The sequence below is a fragment of the Sceloporus occidentalis genome, unplaced genomic scaffold (assembly GCF_023333645.1).
Source record: "Sceloporus occidentalis isolate IW3139 unplaced genomic scaffold, rSceOcc1.0.p SCAF_119, whole genome shotgun sequence".
In the NCBI taxonomy this organism is placed as follows: Eukaryota; Metazoa; Chordata; class Lepidosauria; order Squamata; family Phrynosomatidae; genus Sceloporus; species Sceloporus occidentalis.
Window position 1 is genome coordinate 2463630 of NW_028317099.1, and position 18717 is coordinate 2482346.

The 18717-nt window shown below is 41.2% G+C and overlaps 1 protein-coding gene across 2 annotated transcripts in view; it reads right to left on the bottom strand.

The window, feature by feature from the left end:
- Nucleotides 1-2526: 2526 nt before the first annotated feature.
- Nucleotides 2527-18717, bottom strand: part of LOC149282332 (gamma-aminobutyric acid receptor subunit beta-4-like) — a 168492-nt gene continuing 152301 nt past the window's right edge. For both annotated transcript variants that reach the window (XM_089498346.1, XM_089498347.1), the window contains 4 exons: nt 10706-10846; nt 10113-10265; nt 8661-8905; nt 2527-2892 (listed from right to left, as the gene is read on the bottom strand). In XM_089498346.1, the coding sequence (XP_089354472.1) occupies nt 2527-2892; nt 8661-8905; nt 10113-10265; nt 10706-10846 (905 nt within the window). The remainder of the gene's footprint in view (nt 2893-8660; nt 8906-10112; nt 10266-10705; nt 10847-18717) is intronic.

Consider the following 18717-nt stretch of genomic DNA (forward strand, 5'->3'; position numbering starts at 1 on the left):
ACCTTGAATCCAAAACTCTTAAAATAGTAGCTAAATGTTCACACCTTTATTTTGAGATGGTCCACCTTTTTTGGAAAGGACTCAATCATATGACTGAATATAGAACGCATGTTACAAGATATAGTCCTAACTGGTGTTGATTGATCTCACTTGGAAACATTTTAACATTTTTATTGTGTTTTTCTTACATTGCAAAGCCAAAACATGGAATAGGGGAAACCTAATATTTTACACGCTTGCTTGTTGGTCGACACATAAGGGCAGTATTACCTTGTAAAGCTGTATTATGAACAATATACTGAATAGAACAAGTCCCTACAAAATATATAATTTGTATTCTATAGCTAATTTGCATAATTAAAATGATCAAGTTATTTTTACATATTATCATATCTCTACATCTATATTTTATGTAATTGGTTAATCAAAATGTGTCATTTTCCTGAGTGTTTCAATGTAAATAAGTACTCCTATTTGTTACAGCTTGCTCCAAAGTTAACTATGCAATTGCAACATAAATGTTTTAAATAGAAGATAAGATGTTTAGACAGAAGCTTTAGATAGTAATTGAGTTTGAACATATGTATGGCCTGACAGCATTTGTACTTTACTTCTACTCAATGTGTTGAGATGAATGGGCTCATTGTTAAGGTCTGGTGGTTGATTCATTCATATTCCACTCTATTATTTATCTGACATATTAGCTGAACACCCACATTGTATACAGGACCATAATTGAAAGTTTACCTTTAGAAAGAGTCAGCTAGCTCACTAATAATGGTCCTTGGTATGTTTTTTGTGTATTCCATAAAATTAAATTTTAGCAACATTTAAAAACCTTCTTTTGAAATGTTGTTTTTGAATTGTAGCACTTATGATAAATATGCCTCATAGTTCATCAAGTTCATCTATGTAACCAGTCTAAAAGACAATTTAAGGAAATAAAAAAAATCTTATAATTATATTTTAAATAGTTATTCATTATGATAAAGTGATTTCGACAGTTATATACCTAAAGGTCATGTTTCAATTATCACTAGATAATACCACAATGACAACATAATGAGTGTGTTCACAATTAAATGTTTTCTACAAGGACTAACAATGGAAACATCACATGGTATGTATTTTAAACACTATGGTTTAATAACAAAGATACTATAAAGGTGTTGCCTCTCATATTGTTTTAGTCTCTGATTTGTATAAATGTGTTCTTGAATTATGTATATTGGGATTTAATATATTTTGTTTTTTTCCCCTATGATTGCTGCCATCCAATTTTAAATCAGATTTCTGCAATTCCTATTGTTGTAGATATGGCACCGCTCATGTCCCTGAGGCAGTTTTTTCCTGTAACTTGGCACTTTGTTTAATGACAAAAAATGAATAAGCTAGTTTTTGATCTAATTATTTGTTTGCTTCAGCTCCAGTTTTGCTGTGAATTTGTAAAGAAATATTTCCAATAAGTCCTCTATATTTTATGTTCTATAATCTGAATTATATTTGGTTGTGTATTTTGATGCTGCCAGTATCAATCAAGCTTAAGTTTAATATTGTCAGCTATAATCATGTATTGTAAATATTTTTTTACAATATAACCATAAGCGAATGTGTTTATTTTCTGAATCTTTCAGTTTCTCAATATAGTGTCAAGCCTTTAAACACATTAAATCCATTGTAACAAGCATCATTTATATGGCATTTGGCACATGGTTTGTTCTAAAGCAGAATACATTCTAATTCACGTTTTTATTTTGGTTTCAGAAAACCTTTGTTTTTTTTAATGTTGTACTTGGTTTAGGTTGCATTTAAGACATGGCATCTTATATTTGTTTACAGTTTTGCAACTCTTGTGTTCCTGAATCTGCCTATATTCAAGCTTTGTTTATATTTGGCACTTATTTCTGTTTAAAACTGTAGATGTAGTTGGACACGGTTTTTAAACAAATCCAGTTTTCTTAAGTGTTTGTGGTTAACCTTTTTGTCAAATACTCAAGTTCTTCCAAAGTAATTAAATACTCATACATTATGTTGAAGAGATGTTCTGCTATATAGGTCTTTGATCTGGACAGAATACTTGACATTGATACAAATATCTCTGAAGTCCTTTTAGCACAAAGTGTAAAGTTTGAAACTGTATTTATAAAAACTTCCTCTGCTTGCTTTTTTATTCCCCAACCTAACTTTGTACATCTACCTATATATTTTTCTTAAAAAATGATTTGTTACATGGACTTGAGTTTATCATCCTAATCATGAAGTCTTTATAAAGATGTATTTTCAATTCAGCATCTAGATTGTCCCATAACATCCAAACAGTAGCATGAGAAAAAGGAAGTTGGTGAAAAAAATGACAAAAAAGTGCAGTTGCCCTGCCCCATATTTTTACTACAGAGAGAATGCTTCTCCCTCCTGCCCAAAATTGAAATGATGTAGCAGGAGGGATTAGGACTCCAGTGAAGCTTGTGTCCTGTGGCAAGGGAAGGAATGTGCAGCTCTGGGTAGGAGGAGGGGCAATAAAATGTCTCAGTTGACATAGTACATCCAGTAAACCAGGTTAAAAAATCCAAAAGTGATGGGAAAAATTATCCTGGACCATTTGTCAATGGTGCTGACATCTGTCAGATCTGGAATTTTAAGCTTTAACTTAGAGGAACGTCGCCGCAGACGGCAGTTAGTACGTCCACGTGTGCCTGTTAGGGGCACGTGGCGCTCCAGAGGAGTGTGGCCAAAATCACCCCTGGAGGTTAGCTGCTTACGGAACTGAATCCCAGAGGAGTCAAATGACAGGACAGAGTTCCGGGAGTCACCAATACTGCTGCCCATTTCAGCTGACATCAATTCACTGCTCATATCAAGAGTGCTGAGGAGGATATTCCCATATGGATCCACCTAAGGAAAAATGTAAAGAATGTTACAGACACATTTGACATCTACTTTTTTTTAACCTACAACCAAAAGATTCCAAAAAAATTAGAACACTATACTATAGCATGGACAACAGAGTCTCCCTGTCATGGTCAAGAAGGTCAGGACGTACCCAGTGGAAAACTAAGGGGCTGCGAGCGGGATTGAATGCTGCCGGTAGCGTACCTGGCGGGGGGCGGTCTGTCCGGGGTGCCGCTCACTGAGGCGTGCCGGCACGCCTCCAAAAACGATGCACGTGGCAACTGTGGCTGTGCATCGGGACATGATGTCAAATCCCGGCGCACAACACTGAAGCCACGCCCACCGTCTTCCACTCTCACTGCACCGGAAGGACAGGACACAGAAGAAGAAGAAGAGGAAGTACGAAGAGGAGGAGGAAAAGTGACAGTGACAGAGGAAAGGTAGGAAAATATTCAGGGAGAGTGGATTAGTAAGTGTGTGAGAGTGATGGGTGTTATGCTGAAGTTTATGCTTAATGTTTGTGAATACAGTATCTCACAAAAGTGAGTACACCCCTCACATTTTTGTAAATATTTTATTATATCTTTATATGGGACAACACTGAAGAAATAACACTCCGCTACAATGTAAAGTAGTGAGTGTATAACAGTGTAAATGTACTGTCCCCTCAAAATAACTCAACACACAGCCATTAATGTTTAAACCTTGGCAACAAAAGTGAGTACACCCCTAAGGTGCCCAGGACAGGGGCAAGAGTTCCTCGCTGCTTCGGTGGCGCATCTTGGGGAGTACGCCGAACTAAGTTCGTGGCCATCCCCGATCCCCACATGGCGGACAGCTAAGTGATCGCATCGTTTTATTTTGCATTTTTTTTATTATTTTTCTAGGTGGACTTAGTTTTCGTGTGCTCCCACCATGTCTGCCCCCGCTATGTTTTTTGTTTACTGGGGGGTTTGGGCCATATTTCACTCTCTGAGCATACATATATTTCCCAAGTAAGCGAACAGCCAAGCCTTTTTTTTTCTTTTTTTCTCACACATAACATAGTGCCATGTGCCCAATGCCTCTGATACCTCCACCCTTGCATGGGGGGCCACGGTTCTAATGAGGTGGTTGCAGGCTCTCATGTGTCTGAGATATCTCTAGGCATATGTTCATATATTTGTACCATTCTTGATGTATCTTTGAAGCATTTATATGATTGTGCTGCAGCCAATTTTGTTTCAATACGGGTTCACCTCATTTATTGGCTTTAGGGGGCTGTAGTTCAAACCGCACTGGCACAAACACCTTCACACACCAAAGTTTTTTTTTCTTTTCTCTAGTGTATGTAATGATATTTCTTAACTACCCCAAGCCTACTGGCTTGGGGTAGCTAAGAAATATCACAACCTCATGCTGACGAGTCCCATGAAGGACGAAACAGGCTGTTTTGTACAGCGGGCAATTACTTTCAAGGGATCCATGTATAAACTACATGTACAATATGTTTTGCACTTATTTCAGCCTATGAGGAGGTTGTCTCCCTATATGGGCGTTTACCCTCACTAGAGGGCTATGGCACCGAAATGCATTAACACACAAATGTATTTATTTATTTTTGTTCTCCACATACACTATATCTTCTTGCCCAACTCCCATTCTTGATGGGCATGTTCTTTCTCTTTTTTTTCCCGTTCTCCCTCCCCCCCTTTTTTTCTCTTTCTTCTCTCTGCCTCCATGTCCAGTCCTCTGAAAAGTGGCTGAAGATAATATCCCATAATGTGAAGGGGCTGCTTTCCCTGTAGAAACGACGAATGGCGATAAGACACTATAATAGATCAAATGCTGATATTGTTCTTCTCCAGGAGACTCTCTTCTGGACTCACGATATCCCATGCACTTTCATTCCCTGGCCCCAGACAAGTATAATGGTGTATCCATTCTCATACATAGACAGCTCCCTTTCTGCATCCTTCAATCATGTTCGGACCCAGATGGCAGACTGCTCAACGACCAACCAGTAATGATAGTAAACGTATATGCTCCTAGCCCCCTGAACTCTACGTTCTTTGATAAGCACGCACAATCGCTCCTCATGACTCTGCAAGGAGGCCTTGTTCTTGGAGGGGATTTTAACTCAGTTATGGATCCTTACATGGACAGAACTCTTTCGTCGGCTCCAACCTGCCCGAGACTCCTTTCTAAACCTTTGCAAGCCTTTGTTAAATCTCTTGGATTATTTGATGCCTGGAGACTTCTTCACCCCATGGCTCGGGATTATTAATTTTACTCACACCCTCATACGATGTACTCCAGACTGGACTATTTCTTTCGTAATCAGCGTCTCCTCCCCTCGCTTCTCGGCTCTAAATTCCATGAGATTTCGTGGTCAGATCACGCGATGGTGGAGATATCGCTAGCGGATCTTCGGCCTCCTAACCTGCGACCCTTCTGGCGACTCAATGACTCTCTGCTCTTCGATCCTGAAGTCAGAGGGACCATAACTCAATCTCTCACTGACTACTTAGCCGAGAATTTGACTCCAGAGGTTACCCTGGGTACCACCTGGGATGCACATAGGGCGGTCCTTCAAGGCCAATTCATAGCCCTGGCCTCTGCTAAATGGAAGCAACTTCTATCACAAATTCAAGACCTTACTACCACACTGTCTGAATTGCAAACAGACCATAAGCGGTTTGGTGATCACCGTCTTCTCCGTGAAATTGTCGCAACCATGGGTCAACTGAATTTGTTCTTCACACCAAGCAAAAGTTTTTTGAGGAGGCCCTGGGCCTCGATGGCTTCACTGCTAAATTTTACAAGTCTTTTGCCGCATGTCTTCGCAGTCCTTCTAAGGACTGATCTCTTTGTACCAGCTATAGACACATTTCCCTCATTAACATAGATTTAAAACTATTTGCTAAGGTTCTTGCCCTTCGTCTAAATGAGGTCTGCCTTGGTCGATCCCAGGTGGGCTTCATCCCGGGTAGGGAGGCCCCGGAAAATATCCGGTGCACTCTGAACCAGCTCCACTCGTGTCGGAGGACCAGTATGCTGATGAAGCTTCTCTCCCTGAATGATGAGAAGGCCTTCGACCAAGTGGATTGGGGGTATTTGTGGTCCACTATGCAGGCTTTTGGCTTTTCCGGAGCCTTTTTGAGATGCGCAAGCCCTATATACACTTCCTTAAGATGTGGTAGATATAGGCACGTTCCGCTCCAGGCCTTTTGCAATGAAGGGTGGGACCCGCCAGGGATGTCCCCTGTCACCTTTACTGTTCGCGTTGGCCATTGAACCCTTAGCTCAAACTGTCTGCATACTGATATCAGGGGCCTTACAATTGGTGGCCATGATTATAAGCTTAGTTTGTTTGCAGACGAAGTTCTGATCTCCCTGACGTCCCCCCTCACGTCCCTACCTAACTTGTACCATTTGTTGGGGCAGTTCAGGAAGCTCTCAGGCTATAAGATTAACTCAGACAAATGTGAAGCTGTGAATGTAAGCCTTCCCTATCCTATGGTAAAACTCCTCTCCCTTAACTTTGACTTTAAGTGGCAGCCTCTATTTCTACGATCTCTGGGCATTAAAATCACTCCCTCCCATCAACAGATGTATGCAGCTAACTATCCGCAATTAATCCTGAACCTAAAACGCGATTTGTTAACATGGTCCTCCTACACCTTATCCTTTCTGGGGAGAATTTATGAGGTGAAAATGACATTATTGCCTAAACTGGTATACCTCTTCCGCTCCGTCTCCTTACCGATTCAACGGAAGGACATCACCAGCCTCCAAGGGGCAATTGAGAAGTTTGGCAGGGTTGAAGAAGCCGGTTCACTAAATCCACCCTTTACAGGCCTAAGAGGGCCGGAGGGTTGTCTACCCCCCTCCTTTATGAATATTATGTTGCAGCTCAGTTGGCAATGCTTTTATCACTTTCTGTGAGCCCTTCCACTGCACGTTGGGTCCAAATGAAATCAGATATCTGGTCCAAGGTGCACATAAGCCATTGCCCTCCAAGGGGCAATTGAGAAGTTTGGCAGGGTTGAAAAAGCCGGTTCACTAAATCCACCCTTTACAGGCCTAAGAGGGCCGGAGGGTTGTCTACCCCCCTCCTTTATGAATATTATGTTGCAGCTCAGTTGGCAATGCTTTTATCACTTTCTGTGAGCCCTTCCCCTGCACGTTGGGTCCAAATGAAACAGATATCTGGTCCAAGGTGCACATAAGCCATTGCCCTCCAAGGGGCAATTGAGAAGTTTGGCAGGGTTGAAGAAGCCGGTTCACTAAATCCACCCTTTACAGGCCTAAGAGGGCCGGAGGGTTGTCTACCCCCCTCCTTTATGAATATTATGTTGCAGCTCAGTTGGCAATGCTTTTATCACTTTCTGTGAGCCCTTCCCCTGCACGTTGGGTCCAAATGAAATCAGATATCTGGCTTGGCTTATGTGTCACTCTAGACAAATCCAAACTCTCTGACAGTCTCACCCTCCTTCACTCGCTCACCTTATGGTACCAAGTTTGTCTCAAGTATCGACTCACAGATTACAGATCCAGGATGACGCCAGTATTTCAGAATCGGGACTTCCCCGCTGGCCTCCGAGTTCGTCCGTTCCAGTGGTTGGTCGCCAAGGGACTTGTCAAAGTGGGAGACCTACTCCTGAACAATCGACCTTACTCCTTCCAACAGTTGTTGTCCTTTCATGAGATTCCTGCTACAGAAATCTTTCGATACCATAAACTCTCCCATTTTCTCCTTCTATTTCTCAAATGCCATCCTGAACACGTACCCACATTTTACGAACAAGTGAGCCACCAATCTCACAAACCCAGCAGCGCGATTTCCCAACTATATAACCATATTCTGGGGACTCAATTTTCAACACCGCCATCCTTTGAACGGAGATGGGAGGCCGACCTGGGTCAAACCTTTGAATCCTCTGAATGGGGGGAGACATATGAGAACATCTGGAAGGTCACTGCCTGCACCCTCGTGCAGGAGAACTGCTTTAAAGTACTGTCCCGCTGGCACCTTACACCCTCGCGACTACACCATATGTTCCCTACGCACTCTCCTCTCTGCTTTAGAGGCTGCAATGAAGAAGGGACCCCATTGCACATCTGGTGGACATGTCCCAAGCTCACGCCGATCTGGTCCCATTTCTTTCATATGTTGAGTGAAGCGCTCGGGGAGCCCCTGCTGCCGGAACCCTGGACGGCTCTTCTTTGCAGATGTTACCCGTTGGAAAATCTTACCCAAACCAGCTCACCGTCTCATCTTTCGAGTCTGTACATCGATCCGCCTTGCTATTTCCAGGGTCTGGAAGTCGGGTACTCCCTCAATTTCTGACATTGAAGCTAAAATATGGAAAATGCTAGAAATGGATAAAATCACGGCGTACCTACATCATACATCACATCTTTTCCTCCTCACCTGGGCACCTTGGCTCGAGAAGTTTGCCACGTCACGTGCTGCCATTTCGTGGATCTGAAGCGTCCAACCACCGGAGGATACTCCCTGTTCCGCTGGCTATGGCCTGGAGGCATTGCTACTCCTTATCCCTTTTATTTATTTATTTTTTCTTTTCAATTGTATCTACGTTTCATCAAATGGAAATCATCTCCTGTTTTTAAAAAAATACTTTTTTACAAATGGCCCTTCCGACCTGCTCGGATGCAGGGTTCCCACAGTGCCCCTAGTTGCAGTTGTGACCCCTGTAGTTAGGCCACTGTTATCTTTGGTGTAAAATACTTTACATTTTTAGTACGCATCTCACCTGTTCTCTTACCCTCCTTTCTTCATAACGGTGGCGCTCATTATTTGCTTTGTTTGTCCTCTCATTAAGCTTTTTCTGTTGTTGGGGGCCACGTCCAAAAAAAACATAATTAACAAAAGCATATTCCAAAAGAGCTAAGAATACAAAGACGAAGCATCCCATCAAATAAACATCAATGGCCTTAACGTATGGAATCTTGGGCAGTGTCTCTCTTAGGTGAGTATTTATTGTTGTCATAGTAAGCACTGTTGTCACACCTGAAATACATAAAAAAAAAATTATAACTTCTGCCCTCTCAATAGCATTATTATTTAATAAAATTTTGCTTTATATATATATATATATATATATATATATATATACATACATACACACACACTCACTGGGCACTTTATTAGGTACACCTTGCTAGGTGGACCCCCTTTTGCCTTCAGTACTGCCCTTATTGTTAGTGGCATACTTTCTAGAAAGTGCTGGAAACATTCCTCAGAGATTTTGGTCCATATGTACATGAAAGCATCACGCAGTTGCTGCAGATTTGTCGGCTGCACATCTGGTGACTGTGAACTCACTGTCATGTTAAAGAACCAGTTTGAGATGATGTGAGCTTTGTGACATGGTGCATTATGCTGCTAGAGGTAGCCATCAGAAGATGGGTACACTGTGGTCATAAAGGGATGGACATGGTCAGCAACAATACTCAGTTGGTACTAAGGGGCCCAAAGTGTGCCAAGAAAATGTCCCCCACACCATTATACCACCACCAGCCTGAACCGTCGACACAAGGCAGGGTGGATCCATGCTTTCATGTTGTTTACGCCAAAGCCTGACCCTGCCATCTGAATGTCACAACTGGAATCAAGAGTCATCAGAACAGATAACGTTCTTCTAGTCTTTCTGTGAATTGTAGTCTCAGTTTCCAGTTCTTAGATGACAGGAATGACACCCGGTGTGGCCTTTTGCTCCTGTAGCCCATATGCTTCAAGGTTGGATGTGTTGTGCGTTCAGAGATGGTATTCTGCACACGTTGGTTATAAATCAGTGGTTATTTGAGTTACGGTTGCCTTTCTGTCATCTCAAATTAGTATGTCGATTCTCCTCTGACCTCTGACATCAACAAGGCATTTTTGTTCACACAACTGCTGCTCACTGGATATTTAGAGATGGTTGTGCATGAAAATCTCAGTAGATCAGCAGTTTCTGAAATACTCAGACCATCCCGTCTGGCACCAACAACCATGTCGCGTTCAAAGTCACTTAAATCCCCTTTCTTTCCCATTCTGATGGTCGGTTTGAACTTCAGCAAGTTGTCTTTACCACGTCTAAATGCATTGAGTTGCTCCCATGTGATTGGCTGGTTAGCTATTTGTGTTAACATGCAATTGAACAGGTGTACCTAATAAAGTGGCCAGTGAGTTAACATGTCCATACAACCATCGTATGTAGACCTAGAACAACACTTACCCAGTGCTACTCTTGCTGCTGATGCATCATAGTTGATCCAAAAGGAAACCCAAGACAAGATTGTGATTAAGACGGATGGCATGTATGTCTGGAGGATAAAATATCCTATGTTTCTCTTAATTCGGAAACTCAATGATAGACGAGGGTAGGATCCTGCAGAGGCAAATTCTATGTCTCATAACTTTTTTCTCATTTTCATACATAGATATAACACTAGTGCTGACCCATGTTGATTAAGAATAGCTTACAATATTTAGCTAATTATTGGCATGATATTTCTAAATTGAATTGATCTTACCTTGGGAAGCAATATAACCTCAACTCATTTCCTTGTTAGATATCTCTATTTGACTACTGTAACATTTATCTAAGATTGTAAACTCTTCTGTATGGTTTGATGTTTTTGTGATTTTGATACACATTGATAAGTCGAGTTTTGAACAAACTATGTAATCAGTCTTAATTTGTTTTTAACAAAAACTTTCAATATATATGTAACAATATTCTGTAAATAGGAAATAATCAAAAAGTTTAATTGTGCATAAACGCATGCCCATGCGCCCTCATGGGGTTACACTCTTGATGTTGCTTACCAGTAGTAAATACGACTTTCTTAGTCACCAGTCTGGTCTCAATGATCGCAAACTGGGGGAGCTCCAGAGCAGACACTCCAGTAACAGCCACTTCCTCCCCTCCCTGCCAGAAAAACTCAATGTCATCTGTTGTATATCCATCTGGAAAACAAAAGCAATGCCAGCTTACCTTCACACATACTGTACATTTACTACTGTTATTACATAAAAACACTCAAGCACATGTTTTTTTATGTATAACCACACGTTTTCAAACTGACAGACAAAATTTGCATATTGTAAGCATTCGAATGCGAGGCTAGTTAACCTCAGTCAAGTCTAGTTTAGTTAACCCTTACCTTAAAAGGAGCATGTCCTTTTAGACCAGCCTTGATCAACCTGTTTGATTTCATGTTGAACTGATATCACTAATGCAGTTGGTAACATTTTACAATGTCTAGTTAAACTGAGAAATTCATTGGAAAAGTAAGTATGTTTAAACAGGCACTTTAGTTGTTCAGGACCAGGCCTATTTTACACCACAGGACATGTTTCATGTTTTTACCATGTCACTGTTTAACTGTAATTTCCCTCTTTCTCAGTTAGTGTACCCATACAAATTTATTATATATACGCTATATGAACAAAAGCATGTGGACACCTGACCATCACACCTATATTAGCTTAATAAACATCCCACTCCAAAAACCATAGGCATTAATACAAAGTTGTCTTCTTTTTGCAGCTATAACAACCTCCACTCATCTAAGGAAGGCTTGCCCATTCAGCCAAGGGAGCATTTTTGAAGTCAGGCAATGATGTTGTTTGCAGGCCACTCGAGTTCCTCCAGACCAAACTCATCAAATCATGTCTCTATAAACCTTGTTTTGTGTATGGGGCAAAAACATGCTGGAACAAGAAATCGTCTACCCCAAACTGGTGCCACAGTTCACCGAAGTAGGAAACATACAATTGTCTAAAATGTCTTTATATGCTATAATATTAATATGACTGCATAACAGGCTCCATAGACCACCCCACACCAAAACTACTGTGGAATAAAGACCAGAGCTTTATTACACTTTTGTGTATATAAACATTCCCCAGGCCAGTGGTACAACTAACATACCCACATCCTATGAACAGCCTGCCAGCTGTCAAGCCCAACAGGCACATAATTACCACAACAAACCAAGAGCCTTAGCCCTATGGGTGCCATAAGCCCCCCACAGAACATGCCTCCCCAAGCTCATTATGGGGAAATGTTCCATGTTTGCCTGAATGCTCGCTGGTGACAAAGGGAAAGAGGTAAGAGTCCCCTCTTGCCCTCAATTCAACCCTTATAACTACAAAAATGTTGCCGCTACCTAACAATGGTAGGCACGCTGACTGCAGCCTCGTGCATGGGTCAACTGTCATGACCCCCATCCCTATTGGTCCAGGGGTCCCTTTACCCTTCATTGGAACTAAGGGGCCTAGCCCAAACCTGAAAAACAGCCACAGATCATTATTTCTCCTCCACCAAACTTTACAGAAGGCATTATGCAGTCCAGTAGGTAGGCGTCTCCCTAACCCAGATCCGACCTTCAGAAAGTGAAGTGCAATTTGTTAATCTAGGAAACATGTTTCCACTGCTCCAGAGTATAGTAGCAATGTGCTTTACACCACTCAAGCCAGTGCTTGCCGTAGTGATTTTTGCTATCCTGAAACACAGATGTTGTTTCCAGCCCCGCTCTGTAAATGTGCACGGTCTACTGCTTAGTCGCTAAGCTTTTGTTACTCCTAGACACTCCCCCTTCACAATAAAAGGAACTACAGTGGGCCATGGTCAGATCTAGCATACAGCAAGTTCAGTCTCATATGTCATGTGACTGGATGTGGCTGTCTACCAGTGCTTGCCAATTGTTGGGAGAACTTCAGTCCAATATGCTATGTTTCATCCCTCCGGTATTCCCTCCATGGATCACACTGATCAGCAAGCTAGTCCCCATAGCCTTGCCTTGCATACAACATATAAAATAAGCAAGCAAGATAAACATAAAGCTGGGCTCTATTGACTAGCGTGGTTGAATGCAGTAGCATTCAACCACGCTAGTCAATAGAGCTCAGCTTTCTAATTACAATGTGATTAAAATAACTATGCAGTGATGTCACCATCAGAACCCTCCAGTTCCAACAAAATGTAAAAAAAAAAGTCATAAAATACTTAATATATGAAATTTAAAACCAAAATATTTATTTTTATGAGCAAGTGCTAAAAGTAGTGCTGTATCTTCCCAAGAATCCTGACATGGAAAGAGTTAAACTACTAGCATTTCAAATACCCAAGGGTGTATACAAAAAAATGAATGTATTCATGGGGTAATGTCAGGATTTTCACCATTCCCCCGCTCCTCTTGCTTCTCACGCTCAGTCACACCTCAGCTAATGAAATTTGCTCCCTGTTTACCTGCTGATCAGTCAGACCCTCTCTGCTATAGTCTGGCTATTTAAACAGCAACACTTCAGTCTCTCATTGCCCTTGTGTTGGTCTCAGACTCTCCAAGTGCATTCTCCATTGTTCCTGCAGTTTCCTGTGTATTGCTCCTGGCTTGGCTGATTTCCTCTCCTGAATCCTGCTTACATCCCTGACTCTGTTTGACCTTGGCTAGTTTGACTTCCTGATTTGGCTCTTGAACCCCTGGCTTGGATTTCTCACTACGTCTTATTTTCTCTTTATTCAATAAAGGTGATTACACTGCATTTCCGCTCTCCATTTGGTTTGTGGTTCCTGACAGGTAAATTGGAATGGCCGGGTCCAAAGATGTCACAAATAGAGCATAGGCACAAACTGAACAAAATAAAGCGCGCTTCCCAAACGTGACCTTTTAGCCCCCAAACAACCAGACATCCCATGCATGAGTGGTATCAGTGTACTCAAGAGATGTTGCTGAACACATATTGGGGTGTTTGACAGTGACATTTACCAGGAGCTATAAATTCATACCTGAAGTACAATTTGTGTGAAAAAGGGTGGTAGAGGAATTAGTGCATGCCCAGCATTTAAGGAACTCCACTACACATATGGTGGACATGTCCTCAGATTACGCCACTTTGGTCTTATGTTTTTTGACAAATTAAGTGAGGCCCTTGGTGAGCACCTGCAGCCCAAACCCTGGACAGCCCTTCTCTGCAGAAATTACCCATTGGACACTTTGAACAAACCGGCTCATCGTTTAATTTTGTAATCTGTACAGTGGTCCGTTTTGCTGTTGCCAAGGTCTGGAAGTTAGGTGCTCCTATAATCTCTTCATTGAAGGTAAAATCTGGGATATAATCAAGTTGGAAAAGAACACAGCCTACTTACACGAAACATTGCACCTATTTTACCTCACGTGAGACCCTTAGCTGGAAAAATTTACACCACCTCGTGCCACTATCTCGTGGCTATAAGAGGCATTGCTTCCCCCTCCCTTTTTTTTTTTAATTTTCCTCTTCTTCTCTCTCTCTCTCTTTCTCTCTCTCTTTACACTTTCTTGGCCCCTTCCCATCTGTGGATTTCCATTGCTCATGTCATGCTATGTGATGGTGTTTATTGCATATTGTCTCCTGTTGGCTTCTTGATGACTGCCCTGTATCATGCAATCGCTGACTATGTCATTCTTACCTCTTGGCTCCACGATTGTTGCTGTGCGAGCTGCGTCTATTTCCAATGCTTGTAATAATATTGTTTACTTACCCTGGATTTTCAAATGATGTATCTATGTCTCATCAAATGTGCTATACATGTGGTCACTGATGCTTTGGAAATCATTTCCTGTCTTAATAAAATACTAACTAAAATGCCAGCATTTAAAATACCTTGGGGTGTCTAGTTTTCAAAAATTTATGGTTTCATGGGGTAAATTGCTTTGGCCAGCTTCAAAGATGTTCAAAATAGCACATGGGGCAGAATGACCAGATCTGGAAAAAAATGTTTTTGAGATAGGAAAACACTACATGTACTTATTGTCCTATAACTTGCAAAAAACATAAAAACATTGAGTATTTTTAAACTCAGGACATGGATAACGCATGTAACCAGAGACCACTTATTAAGTATGTTCTTCACAGTAAAATACATAAAGCAGGGGTGTTCCAACACTATATATGTCCAAAACAATTAGAAAAACTGTATGCTGTATGATGTTCAAATAAGTTTATTTATTTATCTTAAATGCTATGATGGTTACGGCTCTACTTTAAGATAAAGGTTGGTGAGATGGCACATGCTGGTTTGTACTTTGTTGAATGTCACAATCCTCTAGTTTTCTTAATTTTTATCTTGCAATTTTAGTAGTCTTTTACTGAACACTCTCTAGAATATCAATACCTCTAGATGTGGAGTCTCAAGTACTGTACACAATACAATAACTGAGGTCTGCTCAGAGATCTTTTCTATAGTTATCATAGAAAGTATTGTTACCTTGTGGCTTACTGTTTTACTGCAAACCCTGTACACACTACTTTCTGTTCTACCTTTAGTCGTGATCTTGTTCTTAGTTTCTAACATGGGTCCTTACTCAAAGCTTGTAGTGTCTTCTGATACCATGTTTCATATGTAGGCATATTACCAGAATAAAACCTACTTGTGTGCAACAACAGAAACACCAGGACACGGTGACTGCATGAGCATGAGAGCTCAGTGTCTAGACAGGAGGGCCTAAGTTTCCTACATTATGGCTACTGTCAATAGCATTCCTCTCCTTGAGGAGTTGGAAATAAGTGCGGATTGGAGCTCCATGCCTCACAGCTGTCCTGATTTTGCCACTCTATCCTGCTGTCCCACCGAGCTCCACCTCGTTCCCACTGGTGTAGAAGTTGGCAGGACAGCAGGATTTTGGACCGCAATACTGCTGCACATGTGCAGAATTGCGCACATGCACAGTAGTACTGTCAGTTTAAGTAACACTCTACCTCCCTGGCTCTGCCCCGGTATCCTGATTTGATGTTAGTGTCTCTCCAGATGGACATATTGCACCAGTCAACATTGTGATTATTAGACTTGTGCATTCCGATTCATACAAATTTTATACCGGCCTGCCGTAGCATTATCTTAGCCTGGTGTAGTATTGTATTAGAGGAATGGGGGAGAGGCTGTCCCTGCGTTGTGGGCTATCGCTCTATCCTGTTGCGGAACTACTACATCAGGCCAGAGTAACGCAGACAGAGAAGGGTTTTTACACATCTACCGAGGCTCTACCCAATTGTGGAAGTAAATGGGAGAGGTTATGACAAAGCAGGAGATAGCTAGGAGCAGCAGAGAACTGGGAGAAGATGAAGACGAAAGAGTACAAGAAGAGGAGCTGCAAAGAAGGGATGGAGTAGTGGAGACACTGAAGCAGTTGTCAAAGAAGATAGGGTGACTTTGGGAGACAGTGTGAGTGAGAGTGTGAGAGAGGGTGACAATTTAATCTCCAAATCCAAAAACCCTCTGAAAAGGGCAGGAAACAAAATTTGCTGAAAACAAATAGACCAAACACACAAATATTTTGTCCAAATCGTTTTTTGGTCAATTTGCACAACTCTAGTTTTTGTAAAGAGGCATGATAAAGGATGTAATGGCACTGACCCCTCATTTTCGGACCAGGCACTGAAACAATATCACTACATCATGCCGATACTGCAGGACATCTTGTGCAAGCTACTTAAAGCATGGATGTTCAAACTTGTTGATGCACGGGATGCTTTTTGACAATGTAAATTGTATAATGAGAGCAGTTATATGATAATTTTATGGATCCCCTGGGGTAGGAAGAGATGGCTGAAATTGTCTTTCAGAGTGTCTGTGGAGCCAAGAGGTGTGTCAACGTAAACAGCATGCGCTATTAGCCATGCTCAGTTGAATGCAACCAATAGCCAATGACATCCTCATGGTTGGCTGTGGGGATACAGATGTAGAAGCTCAGAATGTGAGCAAGCAGTTGGCCCTTTTGGATTGCTGCAAGCAAAATTAAGATTTTGTTTAACCCCTTCGCGACCTTTGCCGGTTCAGGACCGTCATGACATGAAGGTCACTAAATGACCTTTGACGGTCCTGAACCGTCAAAAAGTAAAATAAGCTTAGAAAGTGATCAACGATCACTTTCTTCGCTTAAACGGCGTTACTGTAATGCCTCGATGTCGAGGCATTCAGCAAGGCCGAGATCGGCATCGGGGGCCATGTCTGGCCCCTCCCGGAGGCGTCAACAGCCGCCATACATTGTATGGCGGCGGACGCCCGTTTTAAAAGCGTTTAGGAGGCGATCAACGATCGCCTCCTAAACTTAAATGGTGTCGCTGGAATGCCTCGATCAGGAGGCATCCAGCGACACCAAACACTTACCTCTGGGTGGGCGGAGAGCGGTCACAGCCGCCGCTGCCGGTGATCTTCGCCATCAAGCAAGATGGCGGCGGCCCGGGAAATAAAACAATAAAGACGAAAAAGTTCGCTAGAGGGTCTCCAGACCCTCTAGAGAACTGGCTCCACTTGCTGGTTGAATACAGGTACTGCATTCAACCATGCAAGTCAATGGAGCCCAGCTTTCTAATCACTATGTGATTAGTAAAATATTCAAAAAAAATAAAAAAAAATAAAAAATGGAAAAAAAAATACAAAAAAAATGTGCTAACATTTAAAAATTATTATGCAGTGATGTCACTAGATGAACCATCCAGTACCAGAAAAATGTGTAAAAAAAATATAAAAAAAGTATTAAAAAAATAAAATAAAATTAAAAAATAAAGTTTATTATTTTGAGCAAGTGCTAAAATTTCTCAAAAATCTCAACAAAGAGTTAAAAAAAAGCACTTCAAATACCCAAGGGGTGTCTAATATATAAAAAAAATGGCTGATGGGGTAAATTGGAGTGGCCTAGCTCAAAGATAGGGCATAGGTACAGACTGACCAAAATGGAGAAAAAAAGCGCACTTCCCAAATGTGGCATTTTAAATCTGAAACAACCCGACAAACCCATGCATGTCGGGTATCACTGTACTCAGGAGATGTTCCTGAACACACATTGGGGTGTTGTTTGACAGTGGCATATACCAGGACCTGTATATCTATAACTAAAGTACAATTTGTGTGAAAAAAAAATAAAAAATTACTATTACAAAGTTTGACAAAGTGTAGTTCTATAATTGGTGCATGGAAAGGGTTAAAATAACAGCATTTGGAATACCCTGGGGTGTCTAGTTTTCAAAAATATATGGTTTGAATGGGTTAATTTGAGTTAACCGGCTTCAAAGATATTCCAAAGAGGAGAGGGAGGCACAATGACCAAATGACCACCTGAATTACGCATGCCCCAAAAGTAGCCTTTTACCAGCCAAACAATCTGACAAACCCATGCATGTGGGGTATCGCTGTACTCAGGAGATGTTGCTGAACACATATTGGGGTGTTGTTTGACAGTGACATATACCAGCACCTGTATATCTATAACTAAAGTACAATTTGTGTGGGGAAAAAAATAAAAAAAATTACCATTACAAAGTTTGACAAAGTGTAGTTGTATAATTGGTGCATGGAAAGGGTTAAAATAACAGCATTTGGAATACCCTGGGGTGTCTAGTTTTCAAAAATATATGGTTTGAATGGGTTAAATTGAGTTAACCGGCTTCAAAGATGTTCCAAAGAGGAGATGGAGGCAGACTGACCAGATTTGTTAAAAAAGATTTGGAAATCATAAAACGCTACTTGTACTTATTGCCCTATAACTTACAAAAAACAGCAAAAAAACATAAAAACATTGGGTATTTCTAAACTCAGGACAAGTAGTAGAATCTATTTAGCTAGTTTTTTTACTTGCTTTTTTAGGTGAGTAAAAGATTTTTCAAATAAAAGTCATAAAATGTGTTTTTTTTTCAATTTTTCACCATGTTTTTTTATTTTTTTTTATAGTAAATAAGATGATACGATCAAAATAATGGTATCTGAAGAAAGCCCATCTTGTCCTGAAAAAAACAATATATAACTTATGTGGGTACACTAAATGGGTGAGGAGAAAATTACAGCTGAACACAAGCACCAC